Source organism: Erpetoichthys calabaricus, chromosome 2, assembly GCF_900747795.2.
Source record: "Erpetoichthys calabaricus chromosome 2, fErpCal1.3, whole genome shotgun sequence".
In the NCBI taxonomy this organism is placed as follows: Eukaryota; Metazoa; Chordata; class Cladistia; order Polypteriformes; family Polypteridae; genus Erpetoichthys; species Erpetoichthys calabaricus.
Window position 1 is genome coordinate 278957258 of NC_041395.2, and position 15345 is coordinate 278972602.

The window sequence follows — 15345 nt, forward strand, 5'->3', positions numbered from 1 at the left end:
CGAAAGCAGTACATGTCACCAGCCTCATTAGATTAAAGGAATTGCAATGGTCAGAGGTGGCTCTGCATGATGTCAATGCAAATTTAGGAGAGTGAGATGCGTGTAAGGACAGATAAAAATAAAGACTGAAGGAGGACCGAATACGAGTGTAAAAGAAAGCCAATAGGAGCAGAACAGGGAGGAACAGCACTGAAGTAAATGTTGTTACTGTAAAAAGGTATTATTGCTTTCTTTTGACTTAATTTTAATTGACCACCTTACTTGATCTCATTTGTAGCTATTTGCTCATCATATAATATCTACTTCAATAAACTATTTCAAAAAAATAACAGAATGATGGTCTGAGAAATATAAATCTGGATCACACTCGGAAGAAAAGAAGTTGTTTTTTTAAATGTCTATTGGAGGAAGGGGAAAAAAAATCAGCTGGAGTGAACATGTCAACCACCAAGAACTGAATTTGAGACTTGTGAGTTTGAAGATCTTTTTTTGACTTCTTAAGGAAAATAACAATGAGTTAAGGTTTATAAATTTAAAAAAGAGAAGTCAGTTCCATTAGCAGAAGTAATTGGTCCCTAATTAAAGAATTGGTTGGAATGAAAACATGCCCGTCACTGTGGTCCTTTCCTCAGAACCCTGCGGTAGCAAACAGAACAATAGTAGTGTACATTTAATAAAATAATTATGGAAAAGCAGAATAGTTTCAGGAGTAAGCATAGGGAAACATACATAAAAACAGTAAAGGGGGCATGAATACTGCTTTCCTTTTATTCATTAATACATTTTTCATTTGTTCTTGTTCATTAATCCCACTTTTATCACTGAGAACCTTCTCAATGTGTCCACCTATGGCAAGGTTACTATAATATTTGTGGCCACCAGGGGGCACATCAGCTCCCCAAACCCGATACAGACACACACCAGGCACACGTCCAGGAACACACAGGCTCTATTTAGTTAGAAACTCTTTTCAATCGTCCCTACCTGCACAGCATAGTACAAGAGATCATAGCAATACACACAGCACTGTTTCCTTGGCCTTTTTTTTGGTCTTTCCACCTCCACTCCTCCTCTAGCAAGCTTTGTTCTCCTCCCTTCCGACTATGGCTCAATGATGCATGGTAGGCAGTCCCTTTTATTTTATCCACCCCAGAAGTGGTCTCAATCTTCCACACATGTGGTCTGTAAGCACTTCTGAGTGACACGGAAACTCCATGACGCAGGGCCTCCCCAATCCTGCAGCTCCTACTGGCGGCCTTCATGGGACCCAAAAGGGTTGTCCCCCAGGACTGCAATACCCTGCAGGCCCTCATGTGGGGATTTGAGCCTGGGCTCACTGTTATCTAGCGGTCTCACCTTGTCCTTTCATCCTAAGGGCGTCCCAGCCAGGTAAGGATGCTGGCCATCCCTCACACACTATAATTTTGATCTGCAATGGTCTTCTCCATGGTGGTAGACATACAGGTACTGGTCATAAAATTAGTATCATGACAAAGTTGATTTATTTCAGTAATTCCATTCAAAAAGTGAAACTTGTATATTAGATTCATTCATTACACACAGACTGATGTATTTCAAATGTTTATTTCTTTTAATGTTGATGATTATAACTGACAACTAATGAAAGTCCCAAATTCAGTATCTCGGAAAATTAGAATATTGTGAAAAGGTTCAATATTGAAGACACCTGGTGCCACACTCTAATCAGCTAATTAACTCAAAACACCTGCAAAAGCCTTTAAATGGTCTCTCAGTCTAGTTCTGTAGGCTACACAATCATGGGGAAGACTGCTGACTTGACAGTTGTCCAAAAGACGACCATTGACACCTTGCACAAGGAGGGCAAGACACAAAAGGTCATTGCTAAAGAGGCTGGCTGTTCACAGAGCTCTGTGTCCAAGCACATTAATAGAGAGGTGAAGGGAAGGACAAGATGTGGTAGAAAAAAGTGTACAAGCAATAGGGATAACCGCACCCTGGAGAGGATTGTGAAACAAAACCCATTCAAAAATGTGGGGGAGATTCACAAAGAGTGGACTGCAGCTGGAGTCAGTGCTTCAAGAACCACCACGCACAGACGTATGCAAGATATGGGTTTCAGCCGTCACATTCCTTGTGTCAAGCCACTCTTGAACAAGAGACAGCGTCAGAAGCGTCTCACCTTTGGACTGCTGCTGAGTGGTCCAAAGTTATGTTCTCTGATGAAAGTAAATTTTGCATTTCCTTTGGAAATCAAGGTCCCAGAGTCTGGAGGAAGAGAGGAGAGACACAGAATCCATGTTGCGTGAGGTCCAGTGTAAAGTTTCCACAGTCAGTGATGGTTTGGGGTGCCATGTCATCTGCTGGTTTTGGTCCATTGTGTTTTCTGAGGTCCAAGGTCAACGCAGCCGTCTACCAGGAAGTTTTAGAGCACTTCATGCTTCCTGCTGCTGACGAACTTTATGGAGATGCAGATTTCATTTTCCAACAGGACCTGGCACCTGCACACAGTGCCAAAGCTACCAGTACCTAGTTTAAGGACCATGGTATCCCTGTTCTTGACTGGCCAGCAAACTCGCCTGACCTTAACCCCATAGAAAATCTATGGGGTATTGTGAAGAGGAAGATGCAATACACCAGACCCAAAAATTCAGAAGAGCTGAAGGCCACTATCAGAGCAACATGGGCTCTCATAACACCTGAGCAGTGCCACAGACTGATCGACTCCATGCCACGCCGCATTACTGCAGTAATCCAGGCCAAAGGAGCCTAGAGGTGGGCGGTAGGATCAAAATTCTATATCACGGTATTTTTCTAAATTCTGCCGGTTTCACAGTATTAGACGGTATTTTTTTCCCCATGCATGAGTGGATGTTAACCACATTTTCCACTGCAATTACTGCAGTAGACTGGCTAAGAATAACCTATTAGACTGTTATGAGAATTGTACATCGTACAAAAAGACATTTTAATGTGCACACAAGTATTAATCCAGGTTTGCATGGCCCCATAAAGTGATAGTTTTCAAGGGGGGGAACACTGAAGAGAAGGAATCACATTGCATGACAGATGCAGTCAAAATATAGAACCTTTAATTGTACAAATTTTGCAAAAGCTTAAACTATGATTTTGACAACATATTTTCAACCATCCAAAGAGGCATTTAGACTTAGTAAAATATCCAGAGGTGTTTGTCAAAAGTTGGATTGCACTGAACACGTCTTAGAAAAGAAATAAATAGTAAATATTTTTTTTAAACCAACTACACTTTCTGTTAATGTTAACAATCTCTGCCCACTGACACGTTAAAGTGACTTTTTAAACAATTTTACCATCATTAAACTGCATAATATTTAAACTAATAAATAATAACAATAAAATACATAATATTATTACTGATAGTTGCACCATTACTTCAAGGCTTCAAGCCCAGGTGCATTACACAGTATTCACCAAATTAAAATAAAATAAAACAAGTGCAACTTGGTGATGACATCTTACCAACTGTACCATCATTTAGGCAAACTGCATTAATATGGACCTTGCTTCAACCTAAGCTATATACATAAACAATAAAAACTGCAACTTGCATTTATAATGCGGTTTGTGGTATAGCCCTATGGAAGCGCATTAGGGCCACTGTGAAGAAAAAAAAATATGGACACGGAAGAAAAAAACAAACTATATGTCGAGAATAAATTCGACATGTTGACTATGTCAAGATTAAAGTCGACATTTCCACTTTATTCTCATAGTTTATTTTATAATTAAAGTAGAATGTTGTAAACTAAACTTCATCCTAAAATCAATGTTTAATTTACTAGATTTTCTCAAACCCCGTCACAAGTTAATGCAGCACATCAAATACTTTGTGTTAAGTGTTCCCCAACCCAGTCGTAAATCACTACGCTTCTTAAACTGACTTCCTCCGCACTAAGAGCAGGCGCCTGCAGCAATCACCGCACATAATCCATTCACTTCATGATATTCCTGCTCTCTACCAAAACCCCAGTTCCTATCTTTCCTTTTTCTTTCTCCACATTACCAATCATCACACGATAAACGTCTTTGTGAAATTAAAACTAGTTATTAACTTAGCCGACGGAGTGTTCAGAACTTTAAAAATATCTTCGTTATACATCGCAGGATGAATACAAGCAAAACATACACTAGCAAGTACAAAAACAAGTACAACTTGGCTTGCAGTATTATCCAGTAGTATAGAAACAGTATTTACACATCTGACCTTTTAAAACTAAAGTATCTCCAGGCGACGGATGTGACTCGTTTTTTTCGGCAAAAGTCCTTCTGTTCATCATGTTCTACTTTACTTTTAGTTCAGTTTCGGAATGCTCTCTGTCCATTTTCACCACGCGGCATACCTATGCTACCGCCCACTATTTGGTGGTGTAGCAGTGAAAAAGAGCCCTAGTACAACAAATCTGTGTTTAGCGGTGTAGCAGTGAAAAAGGTCCCCACTTGAACAGTTTCCTGCTGCGCCACGTTCCGAACGTCATTTAGGCAATTTAAACCGGTGTTGCGGTATAAGAAAAATCCATATCATAAAAAAAATAAACGGTTTTCGGTATGAACCGGTATACCGCCCAGCACTAAAGGAGCCCCAACTAACTATTGAGTGCTGTACATGCTCATACTTTTCATGTTCATACCTTTCAGTTGGCCACCATTTCTAAAAATTTTTTTGCATTGGTCTTAATTGATATTCTAATTTTCCGAGATACTGAATTTGGGACTTTCATTAGTTGTCAGTTATAATCATCAACATTAAAAGAAAACATTTGAAATACATCAGTCTGTGTGTAATGAATGAATCTAATATACAAGTTTCACTTTTTGAATGGAATTACTGAAATAAATGAACTTTGTCATGATATTCTAATTTTATGACCAGCACCTGTAGATCCATTCCTTGTGGATACACAGTAAGAAACTTTAGCAGCACTGATGTCAGGCAGCAGCCCAATTGCTTTAAGTAAATGATGTAGATATATAATAAATGTTGCATGAGGACTGTTATCTTGTGATCCACTTGACTAATGCACCACACTTTCAGAACAACTGATAAGTTTCCAACCTATTTTGATAACGTAATAGTTTAGTCAACAATAACTAACTTGTCTATTTAAATTAATACATTTATAAACCATCATCATCAGAGAGATTAACCATCACTCACTGTATGCAGTCATGTAATGTGTTTGGTCGATTAGTGCCACACCTAAAACATGTGTAATTTATTTATTTTTTTTAATATATGTTTTTGTTACCCCACACAAAATCATCCACAGTGCTGGTAATATTGTGAGTGAAAACTCAGCAAGACTTGTAATACATTTAAAGTATTTCACAAGCATGCATTTCCGTTTTAAGCCAAAGTAACTTTAATTTATCAAAGGGTAGTACACATGCCCGTTTGATATTTATGAGCTGTTTTGGTGGTGGCATATTGTTCTGTGTGTTTGAAGCAGGTTTCACAGTAGCTGGTTGTACAACAGTTATTGCAAATAAAAGCATTCATGGACTAAGCAGGTGAAGATGGGGTAGGGGATAGCTGTGAAAAACATAACATTAGATAGAATCAGAGTGTCAAAGCCAAATTTTAGTACAATAGTGACAGTCACACCTATCAAATTACTGCTTACATTGCATGTACTTTTGGGGTCATTTTTTCCCCTTACTTTGTATCTTAAGGGGCAAAACTATTTAACAATTGGGAACGAATAGGATTTCTGATACTGGCCTGTTCTCAACTTAGTTCCCAACTTTATTTAATAATATTTTTCCAGTGCTGCTTGAAACGGGTACTATATCCTACAGACAGGTACGTATATAACAATAAATGCAAAATCCTCATCTTATACCACAAAATAAATCACATATAAAAATGGTAAATGCACAAAATCATTTTTTGGCAGTCATTGACAATAAAAAATGTGTGTATTCCTGCAATTTAAGACATCATCCTTTCAGGTCCTGCTTTGGAACACAGTTTACCAAAAAATACTCCTCTACTCTGAATATCACTTAAATATAATTTTTAAATTTACACCTTTAACAATAAGGATATGTTGCCTTTTTTCTTTCTATATCCCCAGGTAAAAGAAAACCTAAAACCTTCTTCACCAGTACTTCCTGAGGTAAGTTTGCTTCTTAGAAGGCCCTTCTCCATGCATCTGTGTAGCCAAGTGTTTAAATCCTTGGCCTAAAGCAGACACTGTTTAAAACAAAAAAGGCCTTTCTCACACCTCATGCTACCAGGACATGTACCAATAAAATTTTTAATGAAGTGGGCTCAGTTTGTTAAAACTACAAATGAACGAGGCTGCTAACCAGTGTTTTGTTTTCTCTGATTTCTGATGAGATTGAAGTTAGTGACTTATTCACAAGCTTCCTATTTCAAAAAGTTTGTGGTAACACAGAGATCCAATGTTTTAAAACGGTATAGACTGAAATGGGTCTTTAAACCTGATCAAGGTATGGAAACACTGGCAAATTCATTGGCAAACCTGGCACAGTCTCACATCTATTGCACTGTACAGAATGGAATATGATGTTTAACAGGTGCTATAAATGATTAAATTGCTACTGGGCAACCTTTTTATGTGTATTTGGCAAAAAAGTGTCTTCTGTGTTTCACATTTTTAATAACAATTATGTCTCAATTGAAAAGGAACTAGCACGAAGATTGGATTATAATGATCAAACAGGAGAATGTACCAAAATGATAGTTAAAGTCAGGAAAACATTTATTAAAAATAATGTGATTGTCAAAAATAGGTCTTAGATTTTGCATAAATGACACAAATGTTTTAATCTCTCATACTGTTCAGATAGAATTCATCATCTTAAATGTTTCATGACCAAAAAATGTGTTTGCCATACCAAAACAATATATAAAGAGACCATTTTTATTTATTTTGACTGCACCTCAATGCCCAAACCTCATATCAGCAAGTCAGTTGAAAAACTGAAACCCATAAATAATCTGATCCAGAAGATGTCTTACACTTAGGGAGTATCTGCCAGTTGCGTTCAAACTTCCATCCTTGGCCCTTGTGTACTCAGCAGCAAAATACTGTTTTACCATATGGCTCAACATTCAGCACACCAAGGACATCGAAATATAACTTAACCAAGCCATGAGACAACCAACTGTGTAACCAATGTCTATTGAGTGGCTTAATGCCCTTATTAAGATCTCACTACCATATTTCCAGCACAAACAAGCTTTACTCCTTGAATACGACAAGCTCCCTATCCAAAAACCCATACTCATTGTTCCACCAATTTGGCTTAAGTCAAGAAAACCATTGCTTTACCATGCAGAGCAACTTGCTGCAGCAAGCTAAAATCTCCAATAAACAATAGAGGAACCTTGGGATAACAGCAACTCAATAATGAGTGACTGTTAAAACGAGTTCCAGTTTTTGTGTAATATTACCAAACCAAAGACTCATCACATATAGTTGGATTGCCCCATGTTATCATATCAAGAGAACATGAATGACATTGTCAATCTCAAGGCTGGAGCCATTGTCTGGCTTAATCAGTAAAGTGTATTAAGAAGCGGATACAAATTTAAATAATTTTGTATTCACTTTTTCATTCAATTTTTGTAAAACCCATATGACAAATACATATTAACAAAAATAAAGGTCTGAAAAATAATCAAGCATTAAATATTCAAGGTAAGCATGAACTTAATTTAAAAAAAGATTTCTGCTTGGATTTGAGAATACAGCATGCACATGATGAAAAGCACTGCAATTAAAGGGTCTATATATATATATGAGCCAGCTTAGAAACAAAAAAAATAATAATAAAATGTTTACAAGAAACACTGTGTACTGGGTAAAAAAAAAGTATAATATATATATATATTTTTTTTAATTCACATCCAGAAATGTAACTACAATGTAAAAGGTAGAAATAGCCACTTATCATCCAGAAATCCCTTTCAAGCCAAATAAAAAGTAAATGTGTCCATGTTGTATTGTTTCCTGTACAGACATACAGAAAATAATTATCTGGGTAGTCATTACACAGTCATGGAAAGAATATTCCTCATTAAGACTTCAAAAAAAGATCTTTTCTTTCAAAGTTTATGATGTTCTGTGAAGTCTTTAAATGCAAAACATTATTAACTCTGATGCTACATAATTTATTCATGTGTTGCACTGCAATTGAAAAGTTGTTTATCTCTTTATATTGAGTTAATTGTGGAATTAAAAAAAATAAATAAAATCTTTTGAGATTAACTTGGTTATATGAAGAAGATTATGAAATCTAGCACAACTGGGCTACTTTTCAAAAACTGACCAACTGAGATTTCAGGAATTTCCCTAAGTGGAAACATCTGGCCTTCATGAGAATAACCCATACAGCTAAGGAATTCTAACACAAAAAGGTTAAGGATAATCTAATTAACCCCTTTCGTTTTCTTAGTGTTGTTCTCTAATCAAACAAGTTTTAAAAATTAATTTTGACAAATTAAAATACAGATTTTCTAAACAAGGCAAGAAGCTCCTTTAAGAGCTGATGAGAAAAAGATAGGTAAATTACATTCAAATCATGTGGTATTACGTTTCATGGTTTTGAAACAGGAGCAGTTATTTGGGATGAGAAACATAAGAAATGGAAATGCTACTTAAAAACAGAAGACTTAACTACTGGAAGGTTTATAGAGGACCAGCTAGGTAGTTTTAAATTAAGCTAATGTAAAAGGTTGAGAGCTTGGTGGGAGGAGGGGGGTCCTGGTTCCGGGGGATAAGAATCTGGATAGCAGACTGGAAAATCCACTTTCTCATTTTCAGCTTTGGAAAATCCGGGAAATCATGTGACACATCCCTGGCAGCAAAAGCAGCTTTGAGAATGTATAAAAGAAGCCAACTGCATGAGCAAAGTCAGAGACAAAAACGTAAGAATGGAAGCCAGACTTTCAATATTTAATCTTACATTGGCCATTCTGGCCTATATATATATTAATAAAGGTAAGGCCAGTATTTCATATTTAATTATGCATGCCATGTATATCTCTGTTAATGATTTTAATATGTGTGAAGAACATAAAAATAAAATATAAAATGCTTATTTGTTATTACTACTGCTCTTTATAAAAGCAGATGTGACTAGAATATTTTTATGAACACTCAAATGCAAGTTATAACTTAAAAGAACTTTTAAACCTTTACAGAAAAAACTATATAAAAGTAAATTTTTGTGTATTGCATATTATCTTTTTATTTAAACTACAATGTATGTACATGTACGCATTATAATGAATATAAAGTATTGAAATTAAGTGTCAATGTAACAAATAGAAAAATATTTCTTAATGAATAAAAAATTAATCTCATAATTGCTTAAAAATTTTTATGTTGCAGAACCCGTTGAAGCATTGTTTGTACCAACGCGGTGCAGCTGCATTAACAATAAAGAAACTGTAAGAAAGCCAGTTATCGATATGAAGATAACAGAAAAAGGACCACACTGCAAAAATGATGAAATAATGTAAGTTATACTTGTCCTCTATGAAATCACAACATGTAGCATGTCTGAAACCTACTTATTTGCAATTTTATTGGAAGGCATGGATGGATGTTTTTCTGCATAATTTTTCAATAATTTTAAAGAGTGCACAAACCTAAGTGTTGCAGATTAGTACTGTCTAAGAATACTACATTTGTAAAAAAGCAGAAAACCAGTTAGAAAAAAAGACTTCAATAAATATTTAAAATTCTGAGTCAGAATGAGTTAACTGTAATCAGATCCTATTGCGAAACACATTAATGCATGTCCTGGAGGAAAGCTGGATTACATTTTTTTTTAATTGCTGCCAACATCAAATACAACAACAAGTAACGGCTTGTTTATGAAAAGGGAAAAAAAAGAGGACACTTAATGGTTATTACTCCTTTTCCTTGAAGATATTTCCAAGGGCACCCAAATGCTTTCAATTCTGACTTTAAAGTTTTGTTGCCCAAGTTTCATTTGCATTGTGGAAACTTTTTTGAAACAGTGTTTTTAATAAAAAAAAACTCAACTTTCTTTTCAGATTAACTTTAACAGAGGGAAGCAAAGTATGCTTAAAGGCTGCAGGCCATCAAGGCAAAAGGCTAATCAACTGCTGGAAAAGGTCAGTGAAGTGTTTCATTTGTCCATGGGCTTTCCTATGAACTTTGTACACCACAGCATGCTTGTTTACATGACCTGTCAGAAAAAGGCAGATAGTGAACATTTTTACATGGCATAGTTAATGACCCCTTGGTTTTTTTTTTTTGTTGCAAAAATTCAGTTTGAAAGGGTCAAAACAGGTTTTAAAATATGCATACACATATTGTGGTATCCTGATGATAAGCTGGGGTTTTACCTTCTACTTTGATCTTTAAAATGTTGGTTTGAACTATTACAACCGTGCATGATTCATTAATGCACAGACCACATGTTTCTATGTACTACAAAATGAAATGACAGAACATGTCACACAAAAGCAAAATCACTGTTAACAGTGAATTACAACTGTTTCCTCATTTGTACAGATTAAAGTAAAGCAACTTTAAAGTAACCTAAATAAAGTTAAATAATTTGCCTGCTGTTTTTAATTTTAGGATTGAAAAAGATGCAAGTAGAAAAATGGAATGCTTTTTCTGGATGCGACCTAAGAATTCCAGCACAGAAAATGAAAAAGATGGGACATCATGAGCCTTCACTAGTTTAATAAATGAAAAAGGAAGCAAAAAGGAATCATCAAGAAAACAGATTTTTTTCTATTTTGTGCTTCAGAGCTCTTGACATGTTTTAAAAACTGGAATCAGCTTTTTTCATCCAAGCTGACAATGAGACAGCATAACGGCACATTAAAGAAAGATGAGTGATGGTCAGCCAAGGCTGTCATCTCCAAGCAAGATTTGAAATGGGCAGATAGTTGAGAAAGAGAACATCATATTAACAAGTTATAATGTTTATAATAACTAAAGGTTTTAAGGTTCTACTGAAAAAGAATGAAATTTGTAGGGGGCAAAGAAAACCTACTAACTTATTTAAAAAGTGCCAAGTTAAGAAAAATTTGTAATTCAAAAATATTTATTAAAAATAATATGCAATTCAAGAACACATTATTTAATAATATTTGAGTAAATAAATATTTTAACTTTTTTAAACTGTTAAAAACTAATGAAAACAAATCTGTATTAACGCTAATGCACTGAATGTTTCAATATGCATTTTTTACTTTTGGGAATAAAAAATTTTGAACCTAAACTGTCAATTTTATTAGAACAACAACAAATGGAATTAGGACATTACACACATATAGCTTGTTCAAGTTTACTGCTTTTGGCAAGAAATAATTTTTAATGATTCATTAATGGGAGGGAATAAAATTATTCAATTTGCTGTAATTTGGTGCAACAAAAAGTCATTGGTACCCAGACAAAACTTCAGAAATCAAATGTATACCGATAACAGTATAAAGACTGAAGTACAGTATACAGATTTAATGCAAGTACAAAAATTGTTCAATGTTTAGTAAACACACTGTACATGTGTGCTATTTCAATTATACTGCGAAAACAAGCAATACTCTGAAGAGAAATTATTATAATAACATGTTGAAGCGGCAAAAGGAAATTCCAGGGAGAAAAGGGATATTAAAAGGCCAGGAAAGCCTATCTGGGAGAAGCACCCACACTGGTATTACATAAAAAAGTGTCTTAAAATAGCAATGTTAGTAGGAAGTGGAGAGTAAATCTTATGTGCATGGTTATGCAAAGTGCTTCCACACAATAACAAGGGGGCATGTAGCTCTGCAGATATTAAGGATGCCTAACACACTGTTTAATAAGTGGATATGACATAAATGAAGTCTAGACACATGTATCCTAAGTGCAGTTTAGCCCTGATCTGTTATGAGGAACATGAGAGTTCAGGAACACCAGGGGTATATTTTTTCTTAGTTGTCTATTAAAACGTGGGGAAACAAGATGGTGCTCCACAAAGAATCCAGAGCAATCCTAAATCCAGATGAGGTTCCAGGAATTGACCTGAAAGTAGCCAAAGACTGGGTTATAAGTCACCTCAGTACTACTTACAGCAGAGTTGGAAGGCAAGTTGAATCAAGCAGTCAATAGGTGAAAGAAAGTGCAAGGTCGGAGCAGAGAGTGAGAGCAGGGAGAAAAAGAGATGTTGGTGTAGTACTTTGTCGTCAGTGGGCAAGTGAATGACCCACTGCGTGGGACCAACAGGGATGCAAGCCAGACAGGAGAAAAAAAAAAAAAAAAAGATTTTTTTAGGTTTAATATTTTGTTATGTTGAGTAAATACTTTTGTTTACCACTCCTTGTGTTAATTAATTGCATAATAAACTTCTGCACTATATTGTGTCTCTGATTGGGGATGTTACAAGAGTGCCCTCTATTGCCCCACTAGCAAAATCATAGGTAATGCAAGGTCTCCTTTGCAACATTTCATTCTTCTACATTTGCAGATGTGTAGAAGAATGTAAAACTCTGGTAGCATTTTTAAATTATTGAATATTTTAAATATTGGTAGCAAACAAAACAGTGAGGAACTCAGGAAAAAAAACAAGACCATCTGGCTCTACAAATAACGTCAAAAGAAAAGAATGTATCATTTTAGAGTTAAACTTCAAATCACACAATAAAGAACATTACTAAGACTACATTTTTTCAATTAAACATTGCACAAGTTAGATCTTTTATATCACTGCAAGATGATTAAAAGTTAAAACATGCTTTTGTCTTTAGCCGTCTAGATCAGTTTCTTAAACTATACGTTACGGGTTGCAAGTTATTGATGCATTTAATGGTACTGGGACATGGATGGTTTGCGAAGTGGGTGACAGTGGTTTGATTAAACAATTGACATTGCTCTGACAATCTTCCTTGATCCACCTCCCCAGACAACTGATGGTGATTCTCCAAGGGGGACAACGCTGACAATGGCAATTTTCTAACATTGCTCAGACAACTCCCCTCAACTGATCAATCCCTACCCAAGCCCAAACCCTAATTATCAGCTGGACATTCAACAAGGAATGGGGCTCAAACAATAAATATAACAAGACTGGATCATGGCAAAAATAGTACAAGAAACCCTGGTCTAGATTATTGCAATGCAACTCTATCAGGATAACCAAAAAGGATATACAGTAACTCAGCTGCAATTAGTCCAAAAAGCAGCACCAAGAATTGTAACTAAAAGACAATCTAAGCATCTCTCATCACTCTTAGCATCATTATACTGGTTGTCTGTGTCCTTTAGGATTGACTTTAAAATACTTTAAACTTTATAAGTTCCTAAACAATCTAGCACCTTATATTTTGTAGTGTTTGCCCCCCTACATCTATCTCTATATATAATCTTCATTTGGATCTTGATCTTTGTTTGTCCGCGAATGAATTAGAAGAAGCACTAGATGGCAGTAGAGAGACAGCTAAAACATAGGCATTGCATTAAGAATCTCCTCCAGGCTTATACTACTGAAGACTGTACCGCTATATCCTAACTACAGGGTCACGGGGGTCTGCTGGAGCCAATCCCAGCTAACACAGGGTGCAAGGCAGGAAACAAACCCCGGGCAGGGCGCCAGCCACCGCAGGAGCAGTAATATATAAATAGAAAATGCTTAAACATTCAATGTCAAAGTTTGAAGCCGTGCGTTACACTATATGAAAACTGGTTACACCTACTGCCTTCTACATCTGCCATTCTGCCTAGACAAATCTAAGCAGAGCCCACAACATTCATAGATATCATGACAGATACAGGAAGATTATCAGAAGTCATTGAACATGCAGTAGCAGCCAAGCAAAGAGGCACTCTGCATCCTCAAGCTGTTGCCAGACTGCAAACTTTAAAATTTAGTTGGATATTTAGCATTAAGGAGAGACATTTAGCAGATGCAGTTACCGTTTAAATAGCCAATATGTAACTTAAACAAGATATTTCACATTTTGCACATTAAAAATGTATACATTTGAGAAAATGAGAGCATTTTATATTTGGTATAGTGTAAATGTATCTAACAGATCTAACTATGCAACTTTTAATGCAATGCAATTCAATAATTGCATAATTAGATCTGGACCACCCTGCATAATAAATGCAATTCCAATTGCTATTTTATAGGGTGGTTACTAATCACTACTTTTATACTTCTGCTTCTGGTTTGTAAGCAAGTTGGTCATTATGATTCTCCACTGTTACAAATAACCATTCTTTAGTTTTTTTTTCCTTTCTTTTGTAACTCTGTTTAGCTATTACTATTATAAAGGACTTTGAGCTATTTCCATGTACGAAAATGTGCTATGTAAATAAATGTTCTTGACACAAAACACATCACAGCTCTGAAATTATCCCAGGAAAAAGTGAAGCCATTAATTTTGCAGAATATACCAAAAATATCTTTACATCATTTTATTGTAATTCAGCTTCAGTTTGTTTTACAATTGCCTTTATAGTTTTTCAATTGCAATTGTGTTTCTGGCTGAAGGCTCAACATCACTCATGAATATTAATGAGTACCATAAAGTTACCACAAGTGGCAGAACACAAAGAAATATGATTTTTTTGTAGCATTTTATGTCATCCACTAGATGGCAGCAAAATACTGTCCAGTAATGTATTTGGGCGTTAACACTGAAAACAATCGTTACACGTCATGCCTTACTCAAGATTAACCATATTTACATAGAACTCTGAGTACAGGTCACACTCAGGGTTAACGCCAAGGAGGTTAATTAAACTATGCATTGAGTTATTAACTATTTCTTGGTTTGCTGGCTTGTTTGAGGAATGAGGTGGAGTGCTTGAGCTCCTAGCAAGTCATGCAGCATCTCCCTAATATTCCACGTTCTGCTCCAACTTTGGCCACCACAGGAATGAAAAGAAAGCAGAGATTGTTGTTCAGGCTGTGGAGCTGAAACAAACATATTGTACCTCATTTAGATATTTTTTTTTTCAGAAACGGAAAACACTAACCTAAATCTGCAACCTTTTGTACAATCATCATGACAATTTCTTCGGTTTGTTTTATCAATGCTTACTGTATTTTTGATGGTTTCAGCAATAGAAGATAAGCAATTATCACTCTATCAATAGCTACATTTTATCTGATTGCTCAAATTAAGTATGCAACTCATGCAAAGGCTAATTTAGTAAGCAGCATGCTAATACTAAAACACTAGGATGTTTGAAATAGGTGAAAAGATGGCACAGGAGTTTAAGAATTTTCTCAAAGAGACCTGGTTTCAATACCAATCTCTGTCACAGTGTGGAATTTGTGCACTTATCCTGCTCAGGTTTTCTCTGGGTACTTTAGTTTTCA

The 15345-nt window shown here is 35.7% G+C and overlaps 2 protein-coding genes across 2 annotated transcripts in view; one reads left to right on the forward strand and one right to left on the reverse strand.

Moving 5' to 3' along the window:
* rassf4a (Ras association domain family member 4a) overlaps positions 1-15345 on the reverse strand; it is a 106600-nt gene that overhangs the window by 52876 nt on the left and 38379 nt on the right. The gene's annotated exons all lie outside the window — the stretch shown is intronic.
* On the forward strand, positions 8845-11047 carry LOC114647087 (interleukin-8-like). The gene is made up of 4 exons (XM_028795608.2): positions 8845-8990; positions 9384-9510; positions 10055-10135; positions 10608-11047. Exons 1-4 carry the CDS (start codon positions 8894-8896, stop codon positions 10699-10701), a joined length of 399 nt encoding a protein of 132 aa, XP_028651441.1. The 5' UTR covers positions 8845-8893; the 3' UTR covers positions 10702-11047.

What these genes read in the sequence shown, in the direction of transcription:
- LOC114647087 (XM_028795608.2), top strand. Translation starts at nt 8,894, where the DNA reads ATGAGCAAAGTCAGAGACAAAAACGTAAGAATGGAAGCCAGACTTTCA. An exon ending in CTATATATATATTAATAAAG is followed by an intron (nt 8,991 to 9,383) that starts GTAAGGCCAGTA and finishes TTTATGTTGCAG; the next exon opens with AACCCGTTGAAGCATTGTTT. An exon ending in TGCAAAAATGATGAAATAAT is followed by an intron (nt 9,511 to 10,054) that starts GTAAGTTATACT and finishes CTTTCTTTTCAG; the next exon opens with ATTAACTTTAACAGAGGGAA.